Here is a 13,106-nt window from a genome sequence, read left to right as displayed (position 1 = left end):
ACACTATATTATTCAAATATAGCATGATAGGTCCACTTTAAGTGCTAATTAAATGACCTCACTAAAGTGGATATTTAAGGCCTAATTTCCTTTTCCTGGGTTGTCTTTCCACTTGAACTTGCTAAAAGAGTACAAAAAAGCTGCTAAAACTCACAAAACACACACTTCAATCACATAACACCAAAAACGACCTAACTCATCACAAAATCACCTGCACCATTTTCAATTTTCAATTAATTAAACTGATCCCATCAACATGTTTTACAGCAGGTAATTATTGAGGTCATTCATTTACATGCCTTTAACAATTTCAATATCTTACAATCTAAATGTGATACAAATATATCCTTTTGATCCTATTGGGAAATATGTTTTGTGTCATCTAGTATGTTTTAAAAAGTACTAAAGTAGTGCAATTTTGTAACTGCAAAGTCCAACCATGCATTTCACCTGATAACACACCTGCCCATTTTACACTTTTCTAACCAAGGTAAAAACATATAATATTGTACACAAGGGTTTTATTTATTTTTCCGTTACCTTGTAAGTGGAGCCTGTTTTAAAGAAGTTTTTTTCAAGGATGTTGTCGAGTGCAGGGTCCAACTCCTCCCCTACATCCTCGATCAAAAGGGGGCGACCAAGCGACAAGCTGTCCTCCAGATGGTTCTTGAAGTACTTATGGTTAAGTGAGGTTATCTGGGATGAGAAGATAGATGGTTATAAAAAAACTCAGACTGTTGGTCAAAAACCTGCAATGCAATGAAGAGTGAGAAGCATTCCCTTTTTGACCCATAATGACCATTTTGTTTTAGTAAAATCAGCGCTTAAAAGTTCTGTTATCACTTACTAATTGAAATCACATTGTTTTCAACAGACTGATGAACAAATGTATAAGACAGTGACAGTGAGAAGCATCTGATTCAGCGAAATGAAGGAGAAACACGCTTGACTTTGACTCATCCTCCAAAGACACAGAGGCCAACCAACCCCTGTCCGGGGAGTGTGACTCGTCAAACTAATAATGCATCACTGAGCCATTTTTTGGAAAACCTCATAATATAAATACAGTTGTTATGATGGGGTCACTTGTGGAAAGGGTTTAAACCCCTTGCGTCTTCAGGATACTCATAATAGGATTGTAGAATGCATTTGCTCGGCTCAGAGATTGCCCTCAACAGGGCCAGGGACCTTAGCTGGTCTTATTGCATGCAGGATTCTGAGGTACTTTTTTAATGTGCTGTACAAAAGAATAAGCATGTTGGACAATAAAATGGCAAATGGCACACTGCAGAGACTGAGCATCAATACATATTATTACAAGCAATGGGAATATTGTATAGGCTTCCAAAAACTTTAATATCACATTATAACGACTGAAACAGGATAAGAACAATGGACAATTGACTAACTTGTTAAATGCATACAATACTTACAAATAAAGGAATAAAGAGTATTGCATCGAACAAATAAAATACTGTGAGGTGGTCGTAGTTGAATTCAATATGTTAATTATTAATGAGTTTTGTTTTAATTGTTTGTATTATTAGATTAGATTAATGACAAAAAAAAGCAGAGGTGCAATACCTTCATTTTGCTGTTTTGTGTAAAGTTACTGAATGACATGCCCTCAGTGTTCATTGAAAAACGTGGCAGCTACCACAGGTCATATATTATAAAGACAAAAGTCCCACACCTGCAGGTCATTCCTGGCTTCTTTGTTCTTGATCCAGATTTTTCCCTGCGTCGGGGGTCGATCAGGAGGGGAAATCGGGCAGCCTTTGTGATAATTATGCCATTTTGAATGGACAGGTCATCATTAGGGAGCCCCTGTAAAATGAAAGACAAATTAATGCAGGCTAAAGTGTGATGTTTATCAACTCCAGATAAATTATTGTCTTATTTCAAGAATTCTACTTAATTGAACACAGTTTGTTTTGCTATCTAGTATTTCATTTAGAAGCAACAAACATGTAAAAGATAAATCTAAATAAATACAAATGCTGCTTGTCCAGTTGTGTTGTGCAGAACAACACAAAAAAATACATCTACCGATTACCTTTCCCATACATTAGATACATTGCGCATCAATTTGTTTGAACACATTTGAATTATTTTGCAGTACTGACCTGTAGGTTCCACTCACTAACAGTGGGTGCGTCAATAAGGAGCTCGGTCAGATTGAGGTTGTTCCCAAACGGGATGTGACGCTGCTTCAACTCACGCTGCCAGTCATTCTGTAGGAGGTTACGAAACTCCTGATTAAAAGGGCCGGAGTAAGAGAGGAACGCTGTGGCCAGAAGAACGTCACCTAGAAAAAAAGAGGCAAGGTGGTAAATACTAAAATGCAAATGCTTAACAGTAAGTATAAAAGTTGTAGTCTGTTCGCAATGCATCGGTAATTAACTGTTTGTCTAAATTGTATCATTTTGACCATATTGTTGGTAACTAAAAGTATTTGCATGCATTATTGGAACTAGACAATGAGGCCTTTAATCAGAAAGGGACTTTATTTATTGTTTATTTTTTTAATCATCCACAAAAATTGTATAAATGAATGTGTTAATATTCAAGCACAATTACCCAAATCAACAAAAAATAATTACTGCAAAGGAAAACAGAGCATGTTCTACTGTATTTGACTTTGTAGAGACATCTCTTGGAAGACATAGTTTTCTTAAACCAGCTTTTAAACCCACCAACAAGGCGTTTGGTCAGGGCAGCGAACTCTTTGCTCTGCTCAGTCCATCTCTCCTTTTCACCAGCCAGGCCGCTGATGAGACTGGACGCCGTCTGCATCTTGTGTCTGCAGCGCTCAGCGTCCTCCAGCAGGGTCTGATAGGAAGAGAGGACAGACAAATAAGTCAGTAGAATGACTCTAAATTGCAGTGGGTGTAGCACGTGTTAGGTAAGCGATAGGCACCTGCCTTTCAACTAATGCATGCTAGCTTAGGCTTGCATAGGCTCAGGACCCACAGGACCCCCGATAGATGTACATATTTGTATTTTTTTCATTGATACTCTTGAATTTCCTTTTAAAATATATAGTAAGAGGTCAAGAGCACCTTTACGCCATTTATCACATTTATGCTTTATCAGCCCAATAGCAAGAATGTCTGGTTTATCTGGCTTCTGCAGCCAGCCTTTAAATCTTGCATTTGGGCCCCGGAGATGAACAGCTCTGTGTCCTAATCACGGAATTATAAAAATAGTCAACTGGAGCTGTCCAGATCCTAATCAGAGTCTGTTGATGCACAAACTGTTCCATTAACATGCTGTTATTTTTCACAGAACAGAGAGTACAGATGATGGAAAATACACAGCAGATAACAACCCACAGTGAGCGACTGGACTCAGTTACATTCATTTCAAAGGGGCACTTGCATGACTCAGGTTGAATCATTGATCACTTAAAAAAAGTATATGTCTATACAGGGCAAATTATTTTACTATTACTATTTAACCGAATAGTACGGTTGTTGTGAAAGGACAGGAGTGAGCTGAGTTAGAATGCAATCCCATTTCTCCAGGAAATTATGAATTAAATTAATAAAGCACAAAGACATCTGTGCCAGCTTTATGGATTCAAACAATAAAACCAACCAGCAAATAAATGAACAAAGCCTGGATCCATTCCAAACTAGTGATCTAATTTTCTAAGTAGTGCAAGTCATGTGCTATTAAAGCTCTACTAAGCAGAATCCTTTTATTTTACCCGATTATAGTACAGGCTTCAGTGAAAGAGACAAACACTTGAAGCCCAATTGTATCTTATGCTGATTCATTAATCATTCTTTGAAAAATAGCTACAAAATTGTCAACGCTGAGCAGTGCAGTGTAGCTTATGCGTCGTAAATGCATAAATTCTAGGTGTTAAAGTGTTGGCCTTCTTTCCAAAGTATCTGCAAAACATTTACAATTCAGCCAACATATGCTCTCCATTACATAATTACATTGTAGTTTCACAGATATTCTCAGCAAACACTGACTCTTTTTTATGTGGGACTCTGGATTGGATAATGCTTTTGTTTAGAGTGAAAAGAGTTGAGCTATTGACCTGTTTTTCCATCATGGCCTTCTCGTACTCCGCCTGTACCACATCCAGCTCGGCTTGCTTGGCATCCAGCTCAGCCTGGGCCTTCTGAAGGTCCACATTAGCTATGGCCAGACGATTCTGCTGCACTGCCAAGTTTGCCTAAAGAAAAAGAGAGACATGCCCATTAAATGTCTAAAGGGGTCACGGTCAGTTGTTGTAGGTGGAGAGCTAAGAGAGAGAGAGGGACAGACCAAAGAAAAGACAGACCAGATGTGATGATAGAGGAGCGCAGAGAGGTCATAGAAGAACGCTATATAATGGAGACAGTTTGCCCAATTTTAAGCTCAAAACACGTTTTGCATGAAATTCACAATGAAACACAGAACAAATAAAATATTTTTAGTGAGGATAAAGATGTCTGAACTCAGAAGTCTCTTCACTCAGGTGTTTTGCCACAGGCCCTGAAAACTGCAGTCATTAAACCGCTCTTAAAAAAGAATAATCTAGATGCTTCAGTAATGAACAATTACAGGCCCATGTCAAACCTGCCATTTCTGGGGTAAAATCATTGAAAAGGTAGTTTTTCAACAGTTGAGTAATTTCTTGCATTTAAATAACTGTTTGGATGTGTTCCAGTCAGGCTTTCGTCCAAACCACAGCACTGAGACTGCTCTTGTAAAGGTCTTCAATGACGTCCACTTAAACACAGACAGTGGCAGAACTTCAGTGTTAGTATTATTAGATCTCAGTGTGCGTTTGACACTGTTGACCACAACATATTACTAGACCGACTGGAAAACTGGGTGGGACTTTCGGCAATAGTCCTGACTTGGTTTGAATCCTACTGAAAGGACAGAAAAACGTTGTTTCTATTAGGTAAATACACATTTGAGTTGACAAATATGACTCCATCTTGGGGCCTCTTCTCTTTAACTTTAATCTATCTCTAATAGCTATGCGGATGACACACACATTTACATAACCATTTCACCAGGAGACTATGCTCCAAACACAGTAAGTGCACAGTAAGTGCATTGAACAAATCAATGACTGGATGTGTCAGAACTTTCTCCAATTAGATATCTGGATTAAGAGGTTGCTTTTTCTTTGCACAGAATGAAATGAATGAGCTGTGATTTTAGTTTGTTTAAGCAGAGGTCAATAACTTGTACGGCCCTCTGAGGATATTGTAAACATTGAAATGGCCCTTGAGAGGAAAAAGGTTCCCCACCCCTGCTCTACGGCGTCGGCGTATGAGCATTTAAAAGAGTTTTACGTTAAAGTCAGTACTGACTCAGATGGAAAAAATCAAACGTTTGCCTGTAAACTGTGTCCGCCCGGTTTGAAAAAGCAAAAAGACGTCGACAACAAACCTTAAACGGCACATTGAGAATAAGCACACGACTAGCCTTTCACGTTATGTGTGAGTGGCGAATAAAAAGAGAGCCAAAACAGATCCACTACCACCCAAATCCCATTAACATCGTACAGGAGACAAATAATAGCTCGCAGCAACGTATTGAAAAAAGAACTATAAACTATAAATTAGTTCATTTTTGAAACCATGAACTTTAGTTCAACATTTTGAATTATGAACTATGAACTGAACTAGTTCATTTTAAAAGGTGTGAACTGTGAACTGAACTAGTTCATGTAGAAAGTGAACTTTCCCAACACTGGTGGATTCCCTGACGTAGACGTCAAGATCACCAGCCAATCAGGATTGCCGTAATGAGATTGATGTATACGCGTTGAGGCGCATCCCATAGTGAGACATCGAACGGAGTGTAATGAATGAGAACACTATTTACTGTAATGCCAATCATTTGTATCCAAAGCCTGCTTCTGGACTGTAGTTTTGGTTACTAAAATGAATACTAAATAAGAACCCTTTAAACCACACTTTGCAATTTCCCCAAATAATAAATATCTACAGGAAATGTACTTCAGAGATACTGTCATTGTGTCTAATGGGCCACTCTTTCATGAATAACTCATTAATTGGTCTTGCCATGCAACAAATGATTTTGAAAGTGTTTTCTTTTCAAATCTAAGAATAATCAATTTTTTCTAAAAATATTTGATTCAAAATTACTTTAAAGGTGACCTATCATGCAAAATGCACTTTTGTACGTCTTTTATACATGAATATGTGTCCCCGGTGTTCCAGGGAACTCACCAAGTGTCAGAAAACACAACCCTCTCTATTTTTCTCCGTACTCAAATCTCTTAAAAAGGGGCTGCAACGGATCTGATACAGACTGATCCAGATTTGAACACTTCTATGACGTCACAGAAGTCACAGAAGTGGCGCTACGGCTATTGGGCCAACTCCACCAATCAGGAGGAGACAGCCACGGACATTGCCGTTCGAAAGCGCTGGAGACGATGTAGTACATATGCCAGGCCTGTAGATGGTGGTGTTCTCACAGAATCAGCCCATGCAAAGACAGTGTTAAATTGAGCGAAATGAGGAATGGCTAAAATGCATGATCTGTTTGGTATTTTAAAAAATAAAAAGTATAAATATGCCTTATGGTCCTTATGGTCCTACACTATATTATTCAAATATAGCATGATAGGTCCACTTTAAGTGCTAATTAAATGACCTCACTAAAGTGGATATTTAAGGCCTAATTTCCTTTTCCTGGGTTGTCTTTCCACTTGAACTTGCTAAAAGAGTACAAAAAAGCTGCTAAAACTCACAAAACACACACTTCAATCACATAACACCAAAAACGACCTAACTCATCACAAAATCACCTGCACCATTTTCAATTTTCAATTAATTAAACTGATCCCATCAACATGTTTTTTTACAGCAGGTAATTATTGAGGTCATTCATTTACATGCCTTTAACAATTTCAATATCTTACAATCTAAATGTGATACAAATATATCCTTTTGATCCTATTGGGAAATATGTTTTGTGTCATCTAGTATGTTTTAAAAAGTACTAAAGTAGTGCAATTTTGTAACTGCAAAGTCCAACCATGCATTTCACCTGATAACACACCTGCCCATTTTACACTTTTCTAACCAAGGTAAAAACATATAATATTGTACACAAGGGTTTTATTTATTTTTCCGTTACCTTGTAAGTGGAGCCTGTTTTAAAGAAGTTTTTTTCAAGGATGTTGTCGAGTGCAGGGTCCAACTCCTCCCCTACATCCTCGATCAAAAGGGGGCGACCAAGCGACAAGCTGTCCTCCAGATGGTTCTTGAAGTACTTATGGTTAAGTGAGGTTATCTGGGATGAGAAGATAGATGGTTATAAAAAAACTCAGACTGTTGGTCAAAAACCTGCAATGCAATGAAGAGTGAGAAGCATTCCCTTTTTGACCCATAATGACCATTTTGTTTTAGTAAAATCAGCGCTTAAAAGTTCTGTTATCACTTACTAATTGAAATCACATTGTTTTCAACAGACTGATGAACAAATGTATAAGACAGTGACAGTGAGAAGCATCTGATTCAGCGAAATGAAGGAGAAACACGCTTGACTTTGACTCATCCTCCAAAGACACAGAGGCCAACCAACCCCTGTCCGGGGAGTGTGACTCGTCAAACTAATAATGCATCACTGAGCCATTTTTTGGAAAACCTCATAATATAAATACAGTTGTTATGATGGGGTCACTTGTGGAAAGGGTTTAAACCCCTTGCGTCTTCAGGATACTCATAATAGGATTGTAGAATGCATTTGCTCGGCTCAGAGATTGCCCTCAACAGGGCCAGGGACCTTAGCTGGTCTTATTGCATGCAGGATTCTGAGGTACTTTTTTAATGTGCTGTACAAAAGAATAAGCATGTTGGACAATAAAATGGCAAATGGCACACTGCAGAGACTGAGCATCAATACATATTATTACAAGCAATGGGAATATTGTATAGGCTTCCAAAAACTTTAATATCACATTATAACGACTGAAACAGGATAAGAACAATGGACAATTGACTAACTTGTTAAATGCATACAATACTTACAAATAAAGGAATAAAGAGTATTGCATCGAACAAATAAAATACTGTGAGGTGGTCGTAGTTGAATTCAATATGTTAATTATTAATGAGTTTTGTTTTAATTGTTTGTATTATTAGATTAGATTAATGACAAAAAAAAGCAGAGGTGCAATACCTTCATTTTGCTGTTTTGTGTAAAGTTACTGAATGACATGCCCTCAGTGTTCATTGAAAAACGTGGCAGCTACCACAGGTCATATATTATAAAGACAAAAGTCCCACACCTGCAGGTCATTCCTGGCTTCTTTGTTCTTGATCCAGATTTTTCCCTGCGTCTGGGGGTCGATCAGGAGGGGAAATCGGGCAGCCTTTGTGATAATTATGCCATTTTGAATGGACAGGTCATCATTAGGGAGCCCCTGTAAAATGAAAGACAAATTAATGCAGGCTAAAGTGTGATGTTTATCAACTCCAGATAAATTATTGTCTTATTTCAAGAATTCTACTTAATTGAACACAGTTTGTTTTGCTATCTAGTATTTCATTTAGAAGCAACAAACATGTAAAAGATAAATCTAAATAAATACAAATGCTGCTTGTCCAGTTGTGTTGTGCAGAACAACACAAAAAAATACATCTACCGATTACCTTTCCCATACATTAGATACATTGCGCATCAATTTGTTTGAACACATTTGAATTATTTTGCAGTACTGACCTGTAGGTTCCACTCACTAACAGTGGGTGCGTCAATAAGGAGCTCGGTCAGATTGAGGTTGTTCCCAAACGGGATGTGACGCTGCTTCAACTCACGCTGCCAGTCATTCTGTAGGAGGTTACGAAACTCCTGATTAAAAGGGCCGGAGTAAGAGAGGAACGCTGTGGCCAGAAGAACGTCACCTAGAAAAAAAGAGGCAAGGTGGTAAATACTAAAATGCAAATGCTTAACAGTAAGTATAAAAGTTGTAGTCTGTTCGCAATGCATCGGTAATTAACTGTTTGTCTAAATTGTATCATTTTGACCATATTGTTGGTAACTAAAAGTATTTGCATGCATTATTGGAACTAGACAATGAGGCCTTTAATCAGAAAGGGACTTTATTTATTGTTTATTTTTTTAATCATCCACAAAAATTGTATAAATGAATGTGTTAATATTCAAGCACAATTACCCAAATCAACAAAAAATAATTACTGCAAAGGAAAACAGAGCATGTTCTACTGTATTTGACTTTGTAGAGACATCTCTTGGAAGACATAGTTTTCTTAAACCAGCTTTTAAACCCACCAACAAGGCGTTTGGTCAGGGCAGCGAACTCTTTGCTCTGCTCAGTCCATCTCTCCTTTTCACCAGCCAGGCCGCTGATGAGACTGGACGCCGTCTGCATCTTGTGTCTGCAGCGCTCAGCGTCCTCCAGCAGGGTCTGATAGGAAGAGAGGACAGACAATAAGTCAGTAGAATGACTCTAAATTGCAGTGGGTGTAGCACGTGTTAGGTAAGCGATAGGCACCTGCCTTTCAACTAATGCATGCTAGCTTAGGCTTGCATAGGCTCAGGACCCACAGGACCCCCGATAGATGTACATATTTGTATTTTTTTCATTGATACTCTTGAATTTCCTTTTAAAATATATAGTAAGAGGTCAAGAGCACCTTTACGCCATTTATCACATTTATGCTTTATCAGCCCAATAGCAAGAATGTCTGGTTTATCTGGCTTCTGCAGCCAGCCTTTAAATCTTGCATTTGGGCCCCGGAGATGAACAGCTCTGTGTCCTAATCACGGAATTATAAAAATAGTCAACTGGAGCTGTCCAGATCCTAATCAGAGTCTGTTGATGCACAAACTGTTCCATTAACATGCTGTTATTTTTCACAGAACAGAGAGTACAGATGATGGAAAATACACAGCAGATAACAACCCACAGTGAGCGACTGGACTCAGTTACATTCATTTCAAAAGGGGCACTTGCATGACTCAGGTTGAATCATTGATCACTTAAAAAAAGTATATGTCTATACAGGGCAAATTATTTTACTATTACTATTTAACCGAATAGTACGGTTGTTGTGAAAGGACAGGAGTGAGCTGAGTTAGAATGCAATCCCATTTCTCCAGGAAATTATGAATTAAATTAATAAAGCACAAAGACATCTGTGCCAGCTTTATGGATTCAAACAATAAAACCAACCAGCAAATAAATGAACAAAGCCTGGATCCATTCCAAACTAGTGATCTAATTTTCTAAGTAGTGCAAGTCATGTGCTATTAAAGCTCTACTAAGCAGAATCCTTTTATTTTACCCGATTATAGTACAGGCTTCAGTGAAAGAGACAAACACTTGAAGCCCAATTGTATCTTATGCTGATTCATTAATCATTCTTTGAAAAATAGCTACAAAATTGTCAACGCTGAGCAGTGCAGTGTAGCTTATGCGTCGTAAATGCATAAATTCTAGGTGTTAAAGTGTTGGCCTTCTTTCCAAAGTATCTGCAAAACATTTACAATTCAGCCAACATATGCTCTCCATTACATAATTACATTGTAGTTTCACAGATATTCTCAGCAAACACTGACTCTTTTTTATGTGGGACTCTGGATTGGATAATGCTTTTGTTTAGAGTGAAAAGAGTTGAGCTATTGACCTGTTTTTCCATCATGGCCTTCTCGTACTCCGCCTGTACCACATCCAGCTCGGCTTGCTTGGCATCCAGCTCAGCCTGGGCCTTCTGAAGGTCCACATTAGCTATGGCCAGACGATTCTGCTGCACTGCCAAGTTTGCCTAAAGAAAAAGAGAGACATGCCCATTAAATGTCTAAAGGGGTCACGGTCAGTTGTTGTAGGTGGAGAGCTAAGAGAGAGAGAGGGACAGACCAAAGAAAAGACAGACCAGATGTGATGATAGAGGAGCGCAGAGAGGTCATAGAAGAACGCTATATAATGGAGACAGTTTGCCCAATTTTAAGCTCAAAACACGTTTTGCATGAAATTCACAATGAAACACAGAACAAATAAAATATTTTTAGTGAGGATAAAGATGTCTGAACTCAGAAGTCTCTTCACTCAGGTGTTTTGCCACAGGCCCTGAAAACTGCAGTCATTAAACCGCTCTTAAAAAAGAATAATCTAGATGCTTCAGTAATGAACAATTACAGGCCCATGTCAAACCTGCCATTTCTGGGGTAAAATCATTGAAAAGGTAGTTTTTCAACAGTTGAGTAATTTCTTGCATTTAAATAACTGTTTGGATGTGTTCCAGTCAGGCTTTCGTCCAAACCACAGCACTGAGACTGCTCTTGTAAAGGTCTTCAATGACGTCCACTTAAACACAGACAGTGGCAGAACTTCAGTGTTAGTATTATTAGATCTCAGTGTGCGTTTGACACTGTTGACCACAACATATTACTAGACCGACTGGAAAACTGGGTGGGACTTTCGGCAATAGTCCTGACTTGGTTTGAATCCTACTGAAAGGACAGAAAAACGTTGTTTCTATTAGGTAAATACACATTTGAGTTGACAAATATGACTCCATCTTGGGGCCTCTTCTCTTTAACTTTAATCTATCTCTAATAGCTATGCGGATGACACACACATTTACATAACCATTTCACCAGGAGACTATGCTCCAAACACAGTAAGTGCACAGTAAGTGCATTGAACAAATCAATGACTGGATGTGTCAGAACTTTCTCCAATTAAACAAAGACAAAACTGATGTAATGGTTTTTGGAGCAAAGTCAGAACGTATAAAAGTTAGTGCTGAGCTTCAGTCTGCGATGTTCAAAACAACAGATAGAGCCAGAAATCTAGGTGTAGTCATGGACTCTGACCTGAGTTTCAACCGTCACATTAAAACAGTTACTAAATCAGCCTACTATCACCTAAAGAATATATCTAGGATTAAAAGACTAATCTCCCAGCAGGATTTGGAAAAACGTGTCCATGCTTTTATCTTCAGTAGACTCGATTACTGCAATGGTGTCTTCACAGGTCTCACTAAAACATCTATTAGAAAGCTGCAGCTGATTCAGAACGCCGCTGCTCGAGTCCTCACTGACTCTAAGAAAGTGGATCACATCACTCCTGTTCTGAAGTCTTTACACTGGCTTCCTGTGTGTCAAAGAATAGATTTCAAAATACTGCTGCTGGTTTATAAAGCACTGAATGGTTTAGGCCCAAATTACATTTCTGACCTCCTGCTAAATTATGAACCATCCAGATCTCTCAGGTCTTCAGGGACTGGTCAGCTTTCTGTCCCCAGAGTCAGAACTAAACATGGTCAAGCAGCGTTCAGTTATTATGCTCCAAATATCTGGAACAAACTCCCAGAAACCTGCAGGTCCACTGCAACTCTTTCTACTTTTAAATCCAGGCTGAAGACTTATCTTTTTGTCGCTGCTTTTAATTGATATATTCATATCTTAAACTGCTCTGTAACTTTTATTAATGTATTTTTTCATGTAATGTTTATTATATTATCTTTGCTTTTAAATGCCATTTTCTTAATGTCTTTCATTTTTGTAAAGCATATTGAGACCCCATTTACACGCAAACGCAAACGAAACGCAAACGAACCGAATATGATATCAAAAAAGTATTCCGTTCACACGAGACCGCTCGGGAGCTCGAAAGCGATAGAGACGCTGTAGTACATATTCCGGGCCTGTAAGTGGCGCTGTACTTCCGCACGAGACCGCTCGAAAGCACTGGAAACGCTGTAGTACAGATGCTGGGCCTGTAAGTGGCGCTGTACTTTTGCCACAAAATACACCAAAAGCAGCGAAGAAGTCCCCCGAGCATGGTTGCCCTTCTGTTTATGCCCCGCGGTGGATTTAGCAACATGTAGTTCATGTAATTCTCCATGTCCACTTGTTGCTGATGGTTGTGGTAGAGGAGCTGTAGATGTTGCACTAACATCTGTAGCATGGTCAGTAGCAGTAGCAGTAGTTGGACTCCGGTACTGCACATTACTCAAGGAACGTTGTAAAAAAATTAGTGGGGGCGAACGCACTAACCACTCCGCCAACGCCACAGTCACCCCCGTCGTGCGGGCCGGATGAGAATGTCTGGCGGGCCGAATGTGGCCCGCAGGCTGCCAGTTGAT

The 13,106-nt window shown here is 38.9% G+C and overlaps 2 protein-coding genes across 2 annotated transcripts in view; both read right to left on the bottom strand.

Annotated features, from left to right (window-relative positions):
- Nucleotides 1–13,106, bottom strand: part of dnah5 (dynein, axonemal, heavy chain 5) — a 143,143-nt gene that overhangs the window by 52,864 nt on the left and 77,173 nt on the right. Inside the window, 5 exon segments of the mRNA XM_034102114.2 lie at nt 7,129–7,284; nt 8,282–8,416; nt 8,716–8,897; nt 9,286–9,421; nt 10,644–10,781. Of these exon segments, the coding sequence (XP_033958005.1) occupies nt 7,129–7,284; nt 8,282–8,416; nt 8,716–8,897; nt 9,286–9,421; nt 10,644–10,781 (747 nt within the window).
- On the bottom strand, nt 611–6,805 carry LOC139435296 (dynein axonemal heavy chain 5-like). The gene is made up of 6 exons (XM_071205766.1): nt 6,797–6,805; nt 4,055–4,192; nt 2,697–2,832; nt 2,127–2,308; nt 1,694–1,827; nt 611–696 (listed from the first exon to the last, which is right to left on the bottom strand). The coding sequence occupies exons 1-6, from the start codon at nt 6,803–6,805 to the stop codon at nt 693–695; spliced, it is 603 nt and encodes a 200-aa protein (XP_071061867.1). The 3' UTR covers nt 611–692.

The sequence above is a fragment of the Pseudochaenichthys georgianus genome, chromosome 16 (assembly GCF_902827115.2).
Source record: "Pseudochaenichthys georgianus chromosome 16, fPseGeo1.2, whole genome shotgun sequence".
NCBI classification, from domain to species: domain Eukaryota; kingdom Metazoa; phylum Chordata; class Actinopteri; order Perciformes; family Channichthyidae; genus Pseudochaenichthys; species Pseudochaenichthys georgianus.
The sequence above is the reverse complement of the archived record's forward strand: the minus strand, read 5'-3'. Positions and strand labels throughout refer to the sequence as shown.

Excerpts from the sequence above, each read along its gene's own strand:
- LOC139435296 (XM_071205766.1), bottom strand. Across the intron at positions 2,833-4,054 it reads AGGCCATGATGGAAAAACAG|ACCCTGCTGGAGGACGCTGA; the intron begins GTCAATAGCTCA and ends TCTTCCTATCAG. Across the intron at positions 2,309-2,696 it reads CCTGACCAAACGCCTTGTTG|GTGACGTTCTTCTGGCCACA; the intron begins GTGGGTTTAAAA and ends CTTTTTTTCTAG.